The 15,525-nt window shown below is 52.4% G+C and overlaps 1 protein-coding gene across 1 annotated transcript in view; it reads left to right on the forward strand.

Annotated features, from left to right (window-relative positions):
* Positions 1–8,288: 8,288 nt before the first annotated feature.
* Positions 8,289–15,525, forward strand: part of LOC144738515 (uncharacterized) — an 89,009-nt gene continuing 81,772 nt past the window's right edge. Inside the window, exons 1-4 of the mRNA XM_078621529.1 lie at positions 8,289–8,538; positions 9,436–9,575; positions 14,156–14,212; positions 15,448–15,484. Of these exons, the coding sequence (XP_078477655.1) occupies positions 9,459–9,575; positions 14,156–14,212; positions 15,448–15,484 (211 nt within the window). The 5' untranslated portion in view covers positions 8,289–8,538; positions 9,436–9,458. The remainder of the gene's footprint in view (positions 8,539–9,435; positions 9,576–14,155; positions 14,213–15,447; positions 15,485–15,525) is intronic.

Consider the following 15,525-nt stretch of genomic DNA (forward strand, 5'->3'; position numbering starts at 1 on the left):
TGAGTGACAGTGAGTGACAGTGAGTGAGTGACAGTGAGTGAGTGACATTGAGTGAGTGAGTGAGTGACAGTGAGGAACAGTGAGTGACAGTGAGTGATTGACAGTGAGTGACTGTGAGTGAGTGAGTGACAGTGAGTGAGTGACAGTGAGTGAGTGACAGTGAGTGACAGTGAGTGACAGTGAGTGATTGACAGTGAGTGAGTGACAGTGATTGACAGTGAGTGAGTGACAGTGAGTGACAGTGAGTGAGTGACAGTGAGCGACAGTGAGTGAGTGACAGTGAGTGACAGTGAGTGACAGTGAGTGACAGTAAATGAGTGATAGTGAGTGAGTGACAGTGAGTGATAGTGAGTGACCGTGAGTGAGTGACAGTGAGTGACAGTGAGTGACAGTGAGTGAGTGACAGTGAGTGACAGTGAGTGACAGTGAGTGAGTGACAGTGAGTGAGTGACAGTGAGTGACAGTGAGTGAGTGACAGTGAGTGACAGTGAGTGACAGTGAGTGAGTGACAGTGAGTGACAGTGAGTGAGTGACAGTGAGTGACAGTGAGTGAGTGACTGTGAGTGAGTGATTGAGTGACAGAGTGAGTGAGTGACAGTGAGTGAGTGACAGTGAGTGACAGTGAGTGATAGTGAGTGATAGTGAGTGATAGTGAGTGATAGTGAGTGAGTGACAGTGAGTGACAGTGAGTGATAGTGAGTGATAGTGAGTGAGTGACAGTGAGTGAGTGACAGTGAGTGAGTGACAGTGAGTGACAGTGAGTGATAGTGAGTGACAGTCAGTGAGTGACAGTGAGTGAGTGACAGTGAGTGAGTGACAGTGAGTGGCAGTGAGTGAGTGACAGTGAGTGACAGTGGGTGACAGTGAGTGATAGTGAGTGATAGTGAGTGAGTGACAGTGAGTGACAGTGAGTGAGTGACAGTGAGTGAGTGACAGTGAGTGACAGTGAGTGACAGTGAGTGAGTGACAGTGAGTGAGTGACAGTGAGTGACAGTGAGTGATAGTGAGTGAGTGACAGTGACTGAGTGACAGTGAGTGACAGTGAGTGACAGTGAGTGAGTGACAGTGAGTGACAGTGAGTGAGTGACAGCGAGTGACAGTGAGTGACAGTGAGTGACAGTGAGTGAGTGACAGTGACTGAGTGACAGTGAGTGACAGTGAGTGACAGTGAGTGAGTGACAGTGAGTGACAGTGACTGAGTGACAGTGAGTGACAGTGAGTGACTGTGAGTGAGTGACAGTGAGTGACAGTGAGTGAGTGAGTGAGTGACAGTGAGTGAGTGACAGCGAGTGACAGTGAGTGAGTGACAGTGAGTGACAGTGAGTGAGTGACAGTGAGTGAGTGAGTGACAGTGAGTGACAGTGAGTGAGTGGCAGTGAGTGAGTGACAGTGAGTAAGTGACAGTGAGTGAGTGACAGTAAGTGACAGTGAGTGAGTGACAGTAAGTGGCAGTGAGTGACAGTGAGTGAGTGACAGTGTGTGACAGTGAGCGAGTGACAGTGAGTGAGTGACAGTAAGTGGCAGTGAGTGACAGTGAGTGAGTGACAGTGTGTGACAGTGAGTGAGTGACAGTAAGTGGCAGTGAGTGACAGTAAGTAAGTGACAGCGAGTTACAGTGAGTGAGTGACAGCGAATGAGTTACAGTGAGTGACAGTGAGTGAGTGACAGTGAGTGAGTGACAGTGAGTGAGTGACTGTGAGTGAGTGTCAGTGAGTGAGTGACTGAGTGAGTGAGTGACAGTGAGTGACAGTGAGTGAGTGACAGTGAGTGACAGTGATTGAGTGACAGTGAGTGAGCGACTGAGTGAGTGAGTGAGTGACAGTGAGTGAGTGAGTGAGTGACAGTGAGTGAGTGACAGTTAGTGACAGTGAGTGAGTGACAGTGAGTGGCAGTGAGTGAGTGACAGTGAGTGACAGTGGGTGACAGTGAGTGAGTGACAGTGAGTAAGTGACAGTTAGTGACAGTGAGTGACAGTGAGTGACAGTGAGTGATAGTGAGTGATAGTGAGTGAGTGACAGTGAGTGACAGTGAGTGATAGTGAGTGAGTGACAGTGAGTGACAGTGAGTGACAGTGAGTGAGTGACAGTGAGTGACAGTGAGTGACAGTGAGTGAGTGACAGTGAGTAAGTGACAGTGAGTGACAGTGAGTGACAGTGAGTGATAGTGAGTGATAGTGAGTGAGTGACAGTGAGTGACAGTGAGTGATAGTGAGTGAGTGACAGTGAGTGACAGTGAGTGACAGTGAGTGAGTGACAGTGAGTGACAGTGGGTGACAGTGAGTGAGTGACAGTGAGTAAGTGACAGTTAGTGACAGTGAGTGACAGTGAGTGATAGTGAGTGATAGTGAGTGAGTGACAGTGAGTGACAGTGAGTGATAGTGAGTGAGTGACAGTGAGTGACAGTGAGTGACAGTGAGTGAGTGACAGTGAGTGACAGTGAGTGAGTGACAGCGAGTGACAGTGAGTGACAGTGAGTGACAGTGAGTGATAGTGAGTGAGTGACAGTGACTGAGTGACAGTGAGTGACAGTGAGTGACAGTGAGTGAGTGACAGTGAGTGACAGTGACTGAGTGACAGTGAGTGACAGTGAGTGAGTGACAGTGAGTGACAGTTAGTGAGTGACAGTGAGTGACAGTGAGTGAGTGACAGCGAGTGACAGTGAGTGACAGTGAGTGACAGTTAGTGAGTGACAGTGAGTGACAGTGAGTGAGTGACAGTGAGTGAGTGACAGTGAGTGACAGTGAGTGAGTGACAGTGAGTGAGTGATAGTGAGTGGCAGTGAGTGACAGTGAACGAGTGACAGTGAGTGACAGTGAGTGACAGCGAGTGAGTGACAGTGAGTGACAGTGAGTGAGTGACAGTGAGTGAGTGACAGTGAGTGAGTGACAGTGAGTGAGTGACAGTGAGTGACAGTGAGTGACTGTGAGTGGCAGTGAGTGAGTGACAGTGAGTGGCAGTGAGTGAGTGACTGTGAGTGGCAGTGAGTGAGTGACAGTGAATGACAGTGAGTGAGTAACAGTGAGTGACAGTGAGTGAGTGACAGTGAGTGGCAGTGAGTGAGTGACAGTGAGTGACAGTGAGTGAGTGACAGTCAGTGACAGTAGGTGACAGTGAGTGACAGTGAGTGAGTGACAGTCAGTGACAATGAGTGAGTGACAGTGAGTGACTGTGAGTGAGTGACAGTGAGTGAGTGACAGTGAGTGACTGTGAGTGAGTGACAGTGAGTGACAGGGAGTGACAGTGAGTGAGTGACAGTGAGTGACAGTGAGTGAGTGACAGTGAGTGACAGTGAGTGACAGTGAGTGACAGTGAGTGAGTGACAGTGAGTGACTGTGAGTGAGTGACAGTGAGTGACAGTGAGTGACAGTGAGTGAGTGACAGTGAGTGAGTGACAGTGAGTGACAGTGAGTGAGTGACAGTGAGTGGCAGTGAGTGACAGTGAGTGAGTGACAGTAAGTGGCAGTGAGTGAGTGACAGTGTGTGAGTGACAGTGTGTGACAGTGAGCGAGTGACAGTGAGTGACAGCAGGTGACAGTGAGTGAGTGAAAGTGAGTGACAGTGAGTGAGTGACAGTGAGTGACAGTGAGTGAGTGACAGTGAGTGAGTGACTGAGTGAGTGTCAGTGAGTGAGTGACAGTGAGTGAGTGACCGAGTGAGTGAGTGACAGTGAGTGACAGTGAGTGAGTGACAGTGAGTGACAGTGATTGAGTGACAGTGAGTGAGCGACAGTGAGTGAGTGACAGTTAGTGACAGTGAGTGAGTGACAGTGAGTGGCAGTGAGTGAGTGACAGTGAGTGACAGTGAGTGACAGTGAGTGAGTGACAGTGTCTGTGAGTTCAACTGAGTGAAGGTGATTGAGAGTGTGAATGAGTGAGAATGAGTGGTAGTGTGATTTAGTGAATGAGTGGAGAGTGAGTGAGAAGGCGAATCCTTCAATGAGTGCCAGTGAGTTAGAGCTTGGTGAGTGTGAGTTAGTTCATCATCCATTGATTACCAAGTGTCAGTCAGTTACTAGCGGTAACTAGCCCATGTAGCAACAAGTATTAGTTACTGTCCCATGTAGCATCACGTACTGTAGTAGTCGGTGACTAAGCCATTCAGCACCAAGTGTCAGTCAGTTACTAGCCCCTGTAGCAACAAGTGCCAGTGAGTGACAGTGAATGAGTGATAGTGAGTGAGTGACAGTGAGTGACCGTGAGTGACAGTGAGTGAGTGACAGTGAGTGGGTGATAGTGAGGGACCGTGAGTGAGTGATAGTGAGTGAGTGACAGTGAGTGAGTGACAGTGAGGGACAGTGAGTGAGTGACAGTGAGTGAGTGACAGTGAGGGACAGTGAGTGAGTGACAGTGAGTGAGTGACAGTGAGGGACAGTGAGTGAGTGATAGTGAGTGAGTGACAGTGAGTGGGTGATAGTGAGGGACCGTGAGTGAGTGACAGTGAGTGAGTGACAGTGAGTGGGTGATAGTGAGGGACCGTGAGTGAGTGATAGTGAGTGAGTGACAGTGAGTGAGTGACAGTGAGGGACAGTGAGTGAGTGATAGTGAGTGAGTGACAGTGAGTGAGTGACAGTGAGGGACAGTGAGTGAGTGATAGTGAGTGAGTGACAGTGAGTGGGTGATAGTGAGGGACCGTGAGTGAGTGATAGTGAGTGAGTGACAGTGAGTGGGTGATAGTGAGGGACCGTGAGTGAGTGACAGTGAGTGAGTGACAGTGAGTGAGTGACAGTGAGTGACAGTGAGTGAGTGGCAGTGAGTGAGTGACTGTGAGGGAGTGACAGTGAGTGGGTGATAGTGAGTGACAGGTAGTGAGTGACAGTGAGTGACTGTGAGTGACTGTGAGTGAGTGACAGTGAGTGACTGAGTGAGTGACAGTGAGTGACAGTGAGTGAGTGACAGTGAGTGACAGTGAGTGAGTGACAGTGAGGGACAGTGAGTGAGTGACAGTGAGTGACTGTGAGTGACTGTGAGTGAGTGACAGTGAGTGAGTGACAATGAGTGAGTGACAGTGAGTGACAGTGAGTGAGTGGCAGTGAGTGACAGTGAGTGAGTGGCAGTGAGTGACAGTGAGTGACAGTGAGTGACACTGACAGTGAGTGAGCGACAGTGAGTGACAGTGAGTGACAGTGAGTGAGTGAGTGAGTGAGTGAGTGACAGTGAGTGACAGTGAGTGACAGACAGTGAGTGACAGCAAGTGAGTGACAGTGAGTGACAGTGATTCAGTGAGTGACAGTGAGTCAGTGAGTGACAGTGAGTGACAGTGAGTGAGTGACAGTGTCTGTGAGAGTGAATGAGAGTGGGTGATTGAGAGTGTGAATGATTGAGAATGAGTGGTAGTGTGATTTAGTGAATGAGTGGAGAGTGAGTGAGAAGGCGAATCCTTCAATGAGTGCCAGTGAGTTAGAGCTTGGTGAGTGTGAGTTAGTTCATTATCCATTGATTACCAAGTGTCAGTCAGTTACTAGCGGTAACTAGCCCATGTAGCAACAAGTGACAGTGAGTGACAGTGAGTGATAGTGAGTGACAGTGAGCGAGTGACAGTGAGTGATAGTGAGTGACAGTGAGTGACAGTGAGCAAGTGACAGTGAGTGACAGTGAGCGAGTGACAGTGAGTGATAGTGAATGAGTGATAGTGAGTGACAGTGAGTGAGTGACAGTGAGTGGCAGTGAGTGAGTGACAGTGAGTGAGCGACAGTGAGTGACCCTGAGTGACAGTGAGTGAGTGACAGTGAGTGACAGTGAGTGAGTGACAGTGAGTGACAGTGAGTGAGTGACAGTGAGTGACAGTGAGTGAACGACAGTGAGTGACAGTGAGTGAGCGACAGTGAGTGACAGTGAGTGAGTGACAGTGAGTGAGTGACAGTGAGTGAGTGACAGTGAGTGACAGTGAGTGAGCGACAGTGACAGTGAGTGAGTGACAGTGAGTGACAGTGAGTGAGTGACAGTGAGTGAGTGACAGTGAGTGACTGAGTGAGTGACAGTGAGTGACAGTGAGTGAGTAACAGTGAGTGAGTGAGTGACAGTGAGTGACAATGAGTGATAGTGAGTGACAGTGAGTGAGTGACAGCCTCTGGGTTCCACTCGTGGCCCTCGCTCGTGGGGTTTAGTGTCACAGGAACAAGAGGGGATTCTCTTTACTACAAACATCAACTTATTGTTTATGAGAATGGTACATTTTAAACAATCCCAGCTGGGGATCGAGCCCAGATCTGTGCAGTTCCACAGGTGTTGGTTATCTCATTGTGCCAGAGCAACTCGGCCTCACTCCCATGACGTCTTTGTTAGTTAACAACAATAGTTTTGTGTTTCAATGATCGTGGATTTCTATTGTCTATACAGCAAGAGAGAGTGGCTGTCGTGTTGAGCAATGTAACCACAGTAGCAGCAGCAGCAGCTGCTGTGGTTACGCAACAGAATCCGGTCTCCTGCAGCAGCTGATTGGGATCCCATTCTGCTGGTGGCCGATCAGATCCAGATTCCCAACACGCGGAGTGGATCTCAGCGGCTGGGATTCGGGGTCAGGCCGAGTGCTCCTACAATCAGCTCCTATGGGGGCCCCGCACCGTGCACTCCGATGTTGAAGTCACCACCATCATAATCACCACCATCATCACTCATCATCACTATCATCGCCGCCACCACCATCACTCATCATCACAATCATCTCCATCATCATCACAATCATCATCACCACCACCATCAATCTTAATCACCATCATCATCATCTCCATCATCACCACCATCATCACCATAACCACCATCATCACCACCACCATCATCATCGCTCTTCATCACCACCATCATCATCACCATTATCACCAACATCATCATCGTTACCATCATCACCACCGTTACCATCATCACCATTACCATCATCACCACCATCACCACCATCAGCCACTGTCCATCCACTGCTGGATGAAGGCCTCCCCAAAGCGTCCCATGCATTGTTCAAGACAATCTCAAACAAGTTGCAATGAAGCTACTCGCTTGCTCAGCCCCATCCCATGGCCCAGCCGACTGGGCAGCTGAGAGGGCAGCTGAGTGGGAAGCTGAGTGGGCAGCTGAGTGGGATGAGTGGGAAGCTGAGAGGGCAGCTGCACGGAGCTCCGAGGGATCCCTGACAGAGGCAGGCCCCAGCCTCGCGCTGCGCTGCACACCGCACGACGCTCATCATTGTCACAGCAGCAGCAGCAGGCGGTCGTTGTCACTTTTGCCGTGAACAGGAACCTGCTTCCTCAGCGCGTTTCTCAGCGTCGCTTGCACTGTTTGTCACCGTCGATCCACGCTGCTGCGTCGCATCAGGACGCGGTTTGTGTTGCGGTTCGTCACTTCTGGTATGTTGCATTGGAAACTCAAACTCACCTCCTTTGAGTTTTGCCTGCAACTCGTTTATGTTGCATCAACACTAAAGGCCGATCGAAATTCGGTTTTGGCGCCGAAAGTTGGCAAATGGCCATTTTCGGCATTGTTTCGGTAAATTTTTTACTTTCGGTCTGGTTTCGGTTTCGGCCGAAACTGATATTGACTTTCGGTCGTCAACCCAAGATCTATTTTTAGAATATAACGCTAGTGCTAAGTCTATCAGCCGGTCAGTCGGCGCTCGGCAATTCTATGCGATAGGCTGCACACACACACACAGACGTGCACACATACACACACACACACGTACACACAAACGTGCACACATACACACACACGTCAGCAGCAGGAGCTTGCGAGCGAGATTACAGCCGCATGGTCTGGGGCCGTCAATAAATGATGACGTCACGCACCTAGGGGGGGGCAGCGACTGCGTACTAACTCGCGCGCTGCGCTACGAACCCGGCGGCCCGAGTTCGATTCCCGCTCACGGCCGGTGACGTTTATTTGAACCGGTCCTGGGCCTCCCTTAGGTCGACTCAGCAGCAAACGAGTAAGTGGTGTGGTATGTCAACATCGCCACTAGGGAGACAAAAGCGGCCGGCCGTGGTGAATCCGGGCGAAGCCAGGTAGTAAAGCTAGTACGGTATTTCATAAATCTTGGTGTTCGGTAACTTCAGTTATATACCTTTCTGATTCGGTCTCGGTCGAAAGTGAAGTTAAACTTTCGGTTTCGGCCGAAAGTAAAACATTGACAGAAATTCAGTTTCGGTCGGCCGAAACTGAATTGAGTTGTTTCAACAGGAACTACGTCTGTGCATCTTATTTGTTCTTATGCTGCATCAGGAATGTACTTTTATTACATTTCATTTGGAGTTGATTCTCCAATTTAATTCTGTGCATTGATGATGCAAACAGTCCAATGTATCTGTATAATTAACCTGACACTCGCTGTGGTGACTCGTTGCAGGAATCCCGCAACACGCTGAGGTTTGCGGTTACAATTCTCTACAGTTTGAGCCTGGAGACGGAGCTGAAGTCGTGCTTCCACCAGGAGCTGGCGGCGGACGTGCTGGCCTGCTACCTGGACGTGCCCGACGCACCCTGCAAGCTCTCAGCTCTGTCTGCCCTGGCCAGGGTCTCCACTGAGCAGGACCTGGACATCATCTGTAACGCACAGGGTGAGGAGGAGTCTCACCACGGGCTGTGTGACCACCCTTGGTGTGAGGGCCACTGGGGTCGAGGTGTGTAGAGTCACGTGGCCACTCAGCCCCCGAGTGGCCACTCGGTGCCGGCGTCTCTCCGTGCGTGGCGATCGACCGCGACGGGGGGAGTGGAGAGGAGGCCGCGTCACCGACCACGCCCCTGACCCAGTCACGTGACCCTCCCCCCCACTGCCCCCGTGCTGCTGAGGGCCCTGCCAGGCCGCGTGCTCAGCTCGAGGCGCTGCCGCTCCCTCGTCGTGCCGGTGCCGGGAGGCCCAAGCCAGGGCAGAGACAGCGTGCTCTGCTGTGTGCTGCTGCTGTGTGTGTGCTGTGTGTGTGCTGATTGCTGTGTGCGCTGTGTGTGCTGCAGTGTGTGCTGTTTGCTGTGTGCGCTGTGTGTGCTGTTTGCTGTGTGCGCTGTGTGCTTATGCTGTGTGCTGCATATTGTCCATAAGCTGTTTGTGCTGTGTGCTGCTAGGGGCCGTCCATAAATGACGTCACGCGATTTTGGACGATTTTTGACCCCCCCCCCCCCCATCGTCACACGGCGGCACAAAAAGTCAGACGCCCCCTCAAATATGACGTCACAAAGCTCTGCCCCCCCCCCCCCCCCAAAAAATAAAACATGCTTCAAATCGGTTTAAACTATTGTCATTGTAGTGCGTAGTTAATGTGCGCATTTTGATGTGACGTCACATTTCTCAAACCCCCCCCCCCGTCACACATCGTTACAAATGTCGGACCCCCCCCCCAGGTGCGTGACGTCATTTATGGACGGCCCCCTACTGCATGTTGCAGGTGTGCTGCATGAGCTGCTGCTGATGTGTGTTGTGTGCTGCTGTGTGTTGTTTACGCTGCGTGCTGCTGCTGCAGGAGCCATCTCCCTGCTGACGGACATGGTGAACCGGCCCTCATACAAGGACTACACAGCAATGGAGAACATCCTGTACCCTGCCAAGGGGCTGGTGCAGACTCTCACCATGGTCTCCATCACAGCCGGCATCCGCAGGAAGGTGAGGAGGCCTCACGCTCCGTGCCGCGGGCTCCTGGCCAGGCGACAGCGGCCGCTGTGCCGATGGCTCCAGGGGAGAGTCACGTGGGGCAGCAGCGTGGCGCTTGTAGAGAGAGGGGGGGCGAGGGGTGGGGGCGGTGGGGACGGGGGGTGGGGGCGGTGGGGACGGGGGGTGGGGGCGGTGGGGGACGGGGGGGGTGGGGGCAGGGGGTGGGTGCGGGGGGTGGGGGCGGGGGGTGGGGGCGGGGGGTGAGGGCGGGGGGGGGTGGGGACGGGGGGTTGGGGGCGGGAGGAGCTGTGCCCAGACACCAAGGCTGACGACACCAGAGCAGGCGGGGCGAAGGTTTCTCCATGCGCACAAAGCTCACGGGAGCAGTGCTACTACCAGTGGATGTCAATAATTATAGACACTCATTGAATACAACTTGAGATATCATGCTTAAGGAATTAAAATAAATATTGTTATAATTGTTCATCATAACTTGCGAGTGCACATAAAGCGTACAATCGCTGCAGGATAATGTACTGCGCTGCTTTTGATGCTTGGATATTTACAAGACGCGCGTTTGTCCATGAATGGGCAGTTAGACAAGTCTACAGCTACACTCGCGTCTACACAGCATCACAGCGTTCATACACATCTGGATACTGGGCTGAACCTGTTCCCCACGTGCTTCATGTGGCAGCTGTGAACATCCCAGATGCTCCACCCTGTGAGTCACTCACGTGACTGTCCAGATTCTCACAGACAGCAGATCTGTGTGTTTACTGTGTGTAGATGGGAGATTACTGTGTTTAGAAGGGAGATTATTTTGATTAGTTAAGAGATTACTTAGTTTAGTTGGGAGATTACTTTGATTGGAATCCACTTGTACTGCCATCCCCTGGCAAGCCAGGAGGTGGTGGCCTGGCTCCCGTGGAAGTTTCACAAATTTGTGCGATTCACCAACCCTCGCCTCCACAGCGCTGGGTCACGGTGCACAGAGACCCCGGCGCTACGTGGGGTCACTAGCGAGCGATGTTCAGCGTCAAACTGTGACGCAGGCTCGCATCACCGCTGGTTTTCAATCCCGGATCTTTAACGTCCGCTGTGAAGCAGGCCGCGTGCACGTTTGGTGACTCCCCCCGCGGTATTAACCAGGGCGGCCCCTGGGATCAAACCCCGAGGCTCCGCACGAAGCGGCGACCGCGCCGCCGCCGGGCCCCCGTCAGCCCCCTCGCTGTGAGCGGCCGTCACTCAGCACAGCACACGGCTGGGAGAGTCTCTGTGGGGACTCGGTGGGGTGGGGGGGGCTCGGTTGGTCTGGGCCCCCCTCGAGTAACACCGGGGGAGCCCAACGGCTCCTCTAGCAGAGCAGAGCTGGGCCCAGCAACACAGGGGATGAGTCTACACAGCTTCACAGCTAAATAACAAACATACATTGACAATAGCAGTACAGGAACAGTAAACAATAACGCAGTATAAACAATCCAACTAAATTTGCAGTCAGATCATTTCAGTTGTGGAATGAAACACTAATCAACAGTTATTAGTTTAATGAATTCAGAATCACAACTCAACTCATCAGACGCTGCAAGGGATCCGCGTGCTGCAGGGGCCGCGTTGAAGCGCAGGAGAGCGGCGACGCTGCCCACGCACGAGGCCGCCGCTAGCGGAGTCTAGCTCGTGCAGCGGAGAGACTCGTGGGCGACCGCCCAGGAAACAAACTCTCCCCATGGCGCCCGTCTCCCCGTAGCGCCAGCAGGAGGCAGCGGGGGGCCCGGACTCGGCGAGGCCGCGGCGCGAGCCGATGCGCACCGCCACCGTGGCCGTGATCGCTGACGCGGCCGCAGGGGGCGGTGACGCGCCGCTAGGGAGCGGTTCGCGACGAGCGTTGTTCGCTCTCTGGGAGGGAAGCTGCCATGGGGTCGTGACGAGGAGGGCGCTGGACTCGCTATCCATGGGTCGCCAGTTCAATTCGATCTCCCGGCTCGGCAGCTGAAACAGCGGGGCAAGCTTCTTAAACCCCCGTCTCTGTCCACACGGCAGTAGATTGCTCACTACAGTGAGTTGATGAGGAGGCCGCGTGTGGTGGGGTAAAGTGTGGGTACTCCCACATCTTTCAAGATGTGTGGGCAGTGTGGAAGAGTAGACCAAACACTCTCGAGAGGGCCTCTCTATAGCTTCTTCTACAAGATACTCTACTGCCAGCAGTGGAGTGAGCAGGCACTTGCAGGGCTGTTGAATGTTATTGAAGTTCAGGTGTAATGTGGATGTTAGTCTGATTCACAGTTGTGGCTGGCTTATCCAGTCCCATGTCAGTATAACAAGACCTGTCGTAGTGAGCCAGTCTGAGCGTCGTTCTCTACATCTGCGAGGAGAACAACAGCAGCAGCCACAGCACTGAGCCCGGAGGAACTCGCTTGGGAACTGGAGAGGAACCTGAGGAGTGGCTTCCATGTTGAGAGAATGTTCTCTTCCCCCACGGTGAGCTGAGAACCAGGCCGGTGCAGCCTCACCGAGCCCTCAGCGATTGTCTCCGTGACACGAGGTGCGGATGCCTCGGTGGGGCCGAGCGGAGCGCCTCCCTCCCCGTCCCCCTCCTCGTATCGCTCCTCGTGCTGTGGTCGCTCTTGTCGCTGGAGCTGTGGCCAGCAGGGAGAGTGCCGGGCCCAGGACACACTCAGCCTCTGATGTATTTCCAGATTACAAACTCGCCGCCTCTTTTAAACAGAATGTTGGACAAAACACGTAAATTAAACGTTGGTCTCATTCAATTATTGGTATTGTGTCCAGCCGCTGGTGTCTATAAACGATGGGGGTTGGATAATTTTCAATTGTTGCCACTAACTGTGGTGAAATCGGTCGATTCAAAAGTTGCCAAACCTCGGTGGTAACGGCGCTCGACGCCGAGCGGATCTGCCGGACGGCGTTGAGGAGCGGCGGAGCTGCAGGGGCCGAGCGAGGCGAGGGCCTCCTCCGGTGAACAGAGACACCGCGTGAGCAGCAGGGCACTCGGTGCTGCTTCGTTGGTGCTGTGCTTGAACTATAGTCAAGCACATGGCGATTAAGGGGCCGTCCATAAATGACGTCACACACCTGGGGGGGGGGGATCAGACATTTGTGACGATGTGTGACGATGTGTGACGAGGGGGGGAGGGGGGGGTTTGAGAAATGTGACGTCACATCAAAATGCGCAACTTTCAATAAATATAATTGTTATAACAACACTCATTTTGATTAATTTTCATTATTAACTATTTGGTTATTTAAATTTACTAAGGTCACCTTTTATTTATTCCATGAAGGAGCATTTTGCTTCTCCATGGGAGAATGGAGAAGCATACATTTAGAAAAAATTGTAATGATTGTTAGTCAACATTTTGATTCTAATGATTTTATCAGGGCTTTTCATTCTGTAGAATGAATATATGATTGTTATAATTGTACTCTCTATTTTGCTTCGTTATACTACAAAGTTTTTTATAATTACTTTTTATATTTTATAATTATAACATAATTTCAATATAATATTCTGAACATCTGCAGTTTTAGTTAGACGTTGAATATTTTCAAGTAAATTTTATGCTAAATTTAAGCTTTCCAACGCCTTTTTAATACGTGTTTTCTCCTACAACATCAGGGTGCAGCGCCACATTAAATACGCACTACAATGACAATAGTTTAATGCGATTTGAAGCATGTTTTATTTTCAAAATGGAAATATGGTTTTGGGGGGGGGGGGGGGCAGAGCTTTGTGACGTCATATTTGAAGGGGGTCTGACTTTTTGTGACGCCGTGTGACGAGGGGGGGGGGGGTCAAAAATCGTCCAAAATCGCGTGACGTCATTTATGGACGGCCCCTAAATAAAACCAAGCAGGTTTCACACACATAGCCTCTAAGATTTATTCTCAGTTTCTATTTTCTATTTCTGCAATCATTTTAAAATGGTCAAACGTTTCAAGCATCTTCTTATATGCTTCCTGGAGAGAGTTATAATGTGTATCCAGATCTATTAGACCTTCCATGATGGTTATTCATGATTTCTAGACCACCCCCACCGTGTGTGTGTAGGGGCTGTGATTAGCAACACACATGTCAGCGTCCTGCAGCGCTGCACCAGGGCAAAGCGCAGCTGTCCAGCGGCGTCGCGTATCTTATGACGCGACGCATCCGGCACCACCTGGCAGAGTCCTGCAGCGCACTGCACACAGTGTAGCAGGGCCCTGCCCCGCTCACCACGCAGCCCTCGCCGCACTCTCAGGCGGCGGCACCGTTCACGGTTTCCGCGTCGAGTGAAACTCCCCGCCAAAGGAACCGGCGAGAGTCCACGCACGGTAGCTGGGCAGCCCCTGTGGGGCCCTCTGGGAGTGGCGTGGAGAGCGCCATGCGGCTGAGAGGGCAGCCGCGTCACAGCGGCAGTGAGCGGCTGCTCTCATGGGGACTGCTGCAGCTGCACAGCCTCACTTTGAGATCCTGCACTCACGACTCGCAGAGAGCACTGAGCTAGACACATGGACCAGTCAGTCACACTGTGACTCATCTCTGTCTCCCAGGGATCACGTATACACAGGGTGACTCATCTCTGCTCTGCTTCTAGACGGAGGGAGCGAGCTCAAGTCTGGACAAGGAGGTGCTGGAAGAACTCATCCCGAAGGTGAGGCCTAGCAAGGGAGACCTGGGAGTGCACAGTTTACAAAATGCATTCACTTAGCACGTGCATAACGTTCATAGAATACATGAATACAAACTGCACATGTTATACATATCGATGACCATTTCACGACGGCCAGCCTGAGTAGGTGAATGCCATGAGCAAGCACCTATGAAGGTCAGTGCAGCACGGAGTCTGGCGGAGCCTGCGTCTTGCTCGCCGGCTCTTGCGCTGCATGGGCAGGGCCGTACACGGTGCCCACTGGAGGTTGAGTCGGCCGAGGGGAGGGAGGCTCGCGTCAGAATCCGTGCAGCCCCCTGGTGGTGTCCATGCCGGGGAGCAGGAGCTGTGTGGACGGCCATCCCACTGCTCACTGCTGCGTCCCTCGGGGTCTCTGCCCAAGGGCAGCTCCATGGCTCAGGCTCCATCCCTCCACCCCCCCTGCCCCCACTCCACCTCTTCACCCCACAGCACCGCACTGTGTACCAGGCCTCTTGCGTCATGACGAGGGAGGCGTGGGTCACGTGGGCTCCCATTGCCTCCCTCCACCGTGTGATATCAGCGACACATCACCAATGCCTCAGCATAGCATCAGGTCAACAATACTGATATCAAGTCTAGAACAATCCCAATCTGACAATTGCATTGATTGCAAAATTAATGTCAGAATCAACGTAAAGAGAAAATAACTTTGCAAAGGAACAGAAATATGACAAGGGAGTGTGGATGTGAAAACATGGCAATGGCTAAACAACGCAGCGAAGAGAGAACAATACAAACGTTGAGCTGCAGGAGAGGGCGGACGTTCAGAGCGTAACAGACGTTGATTCAAGACGCCGCCGTGGAGAGCAGGCGCTTGACCAGGGCCATCGCTGTGGCCGAGCGGGGGCCGATCGCAGGGGAATGGCAGCGCGCTGCCCTGAGACTCGGCCCAGAACCACTGCTCCGTGGGGCCCGCGGTTGTGGCCCACAGCGACGCTTTCAAAGCTGGGAGCTCCTCCAGAGCGATCTGAAGAGGAGACGTCAGCGTGCACCACCAGAACCTTCCACGTTTTCCAGTGCACAGCAGTGGATCTAACACTAAGGAGTCACAGGGCCAGTCGTATAGATGCATCGTGATGCCGTGGTGATGGCCGTCTAGCTGTAGTGTGCATGAGTCACTGCTGTGGTGATGCACTCTGTCTCAGTGTGCATGAGTCTCTCTCACTCTGCTCTCTCTGTGTTGTTCCGCTGTGCAGCTCAGGGAGAAGCTGAAGGTGGAGGTGGAGAAACGAGGTGAGGAGCATTTCCATCACGCCCTGCCCCCACCTCAACAT

The sequence above is a fragment of the Lampetra planeri genome, unplaced genomic scaffold (assembly GCF_965212315.1).
Source record: "Lampetra planeri unplaced genomic scaffold, kcLamPlan1.2.h2 scaffold_103, whole genome shotgun sequence".
NCBI lineage: Eukaryota > Metazoa > Chordata > Hyperoartia > Petromyzontiformes > Petromyzontidae > Lampetra > Lampetra planeri.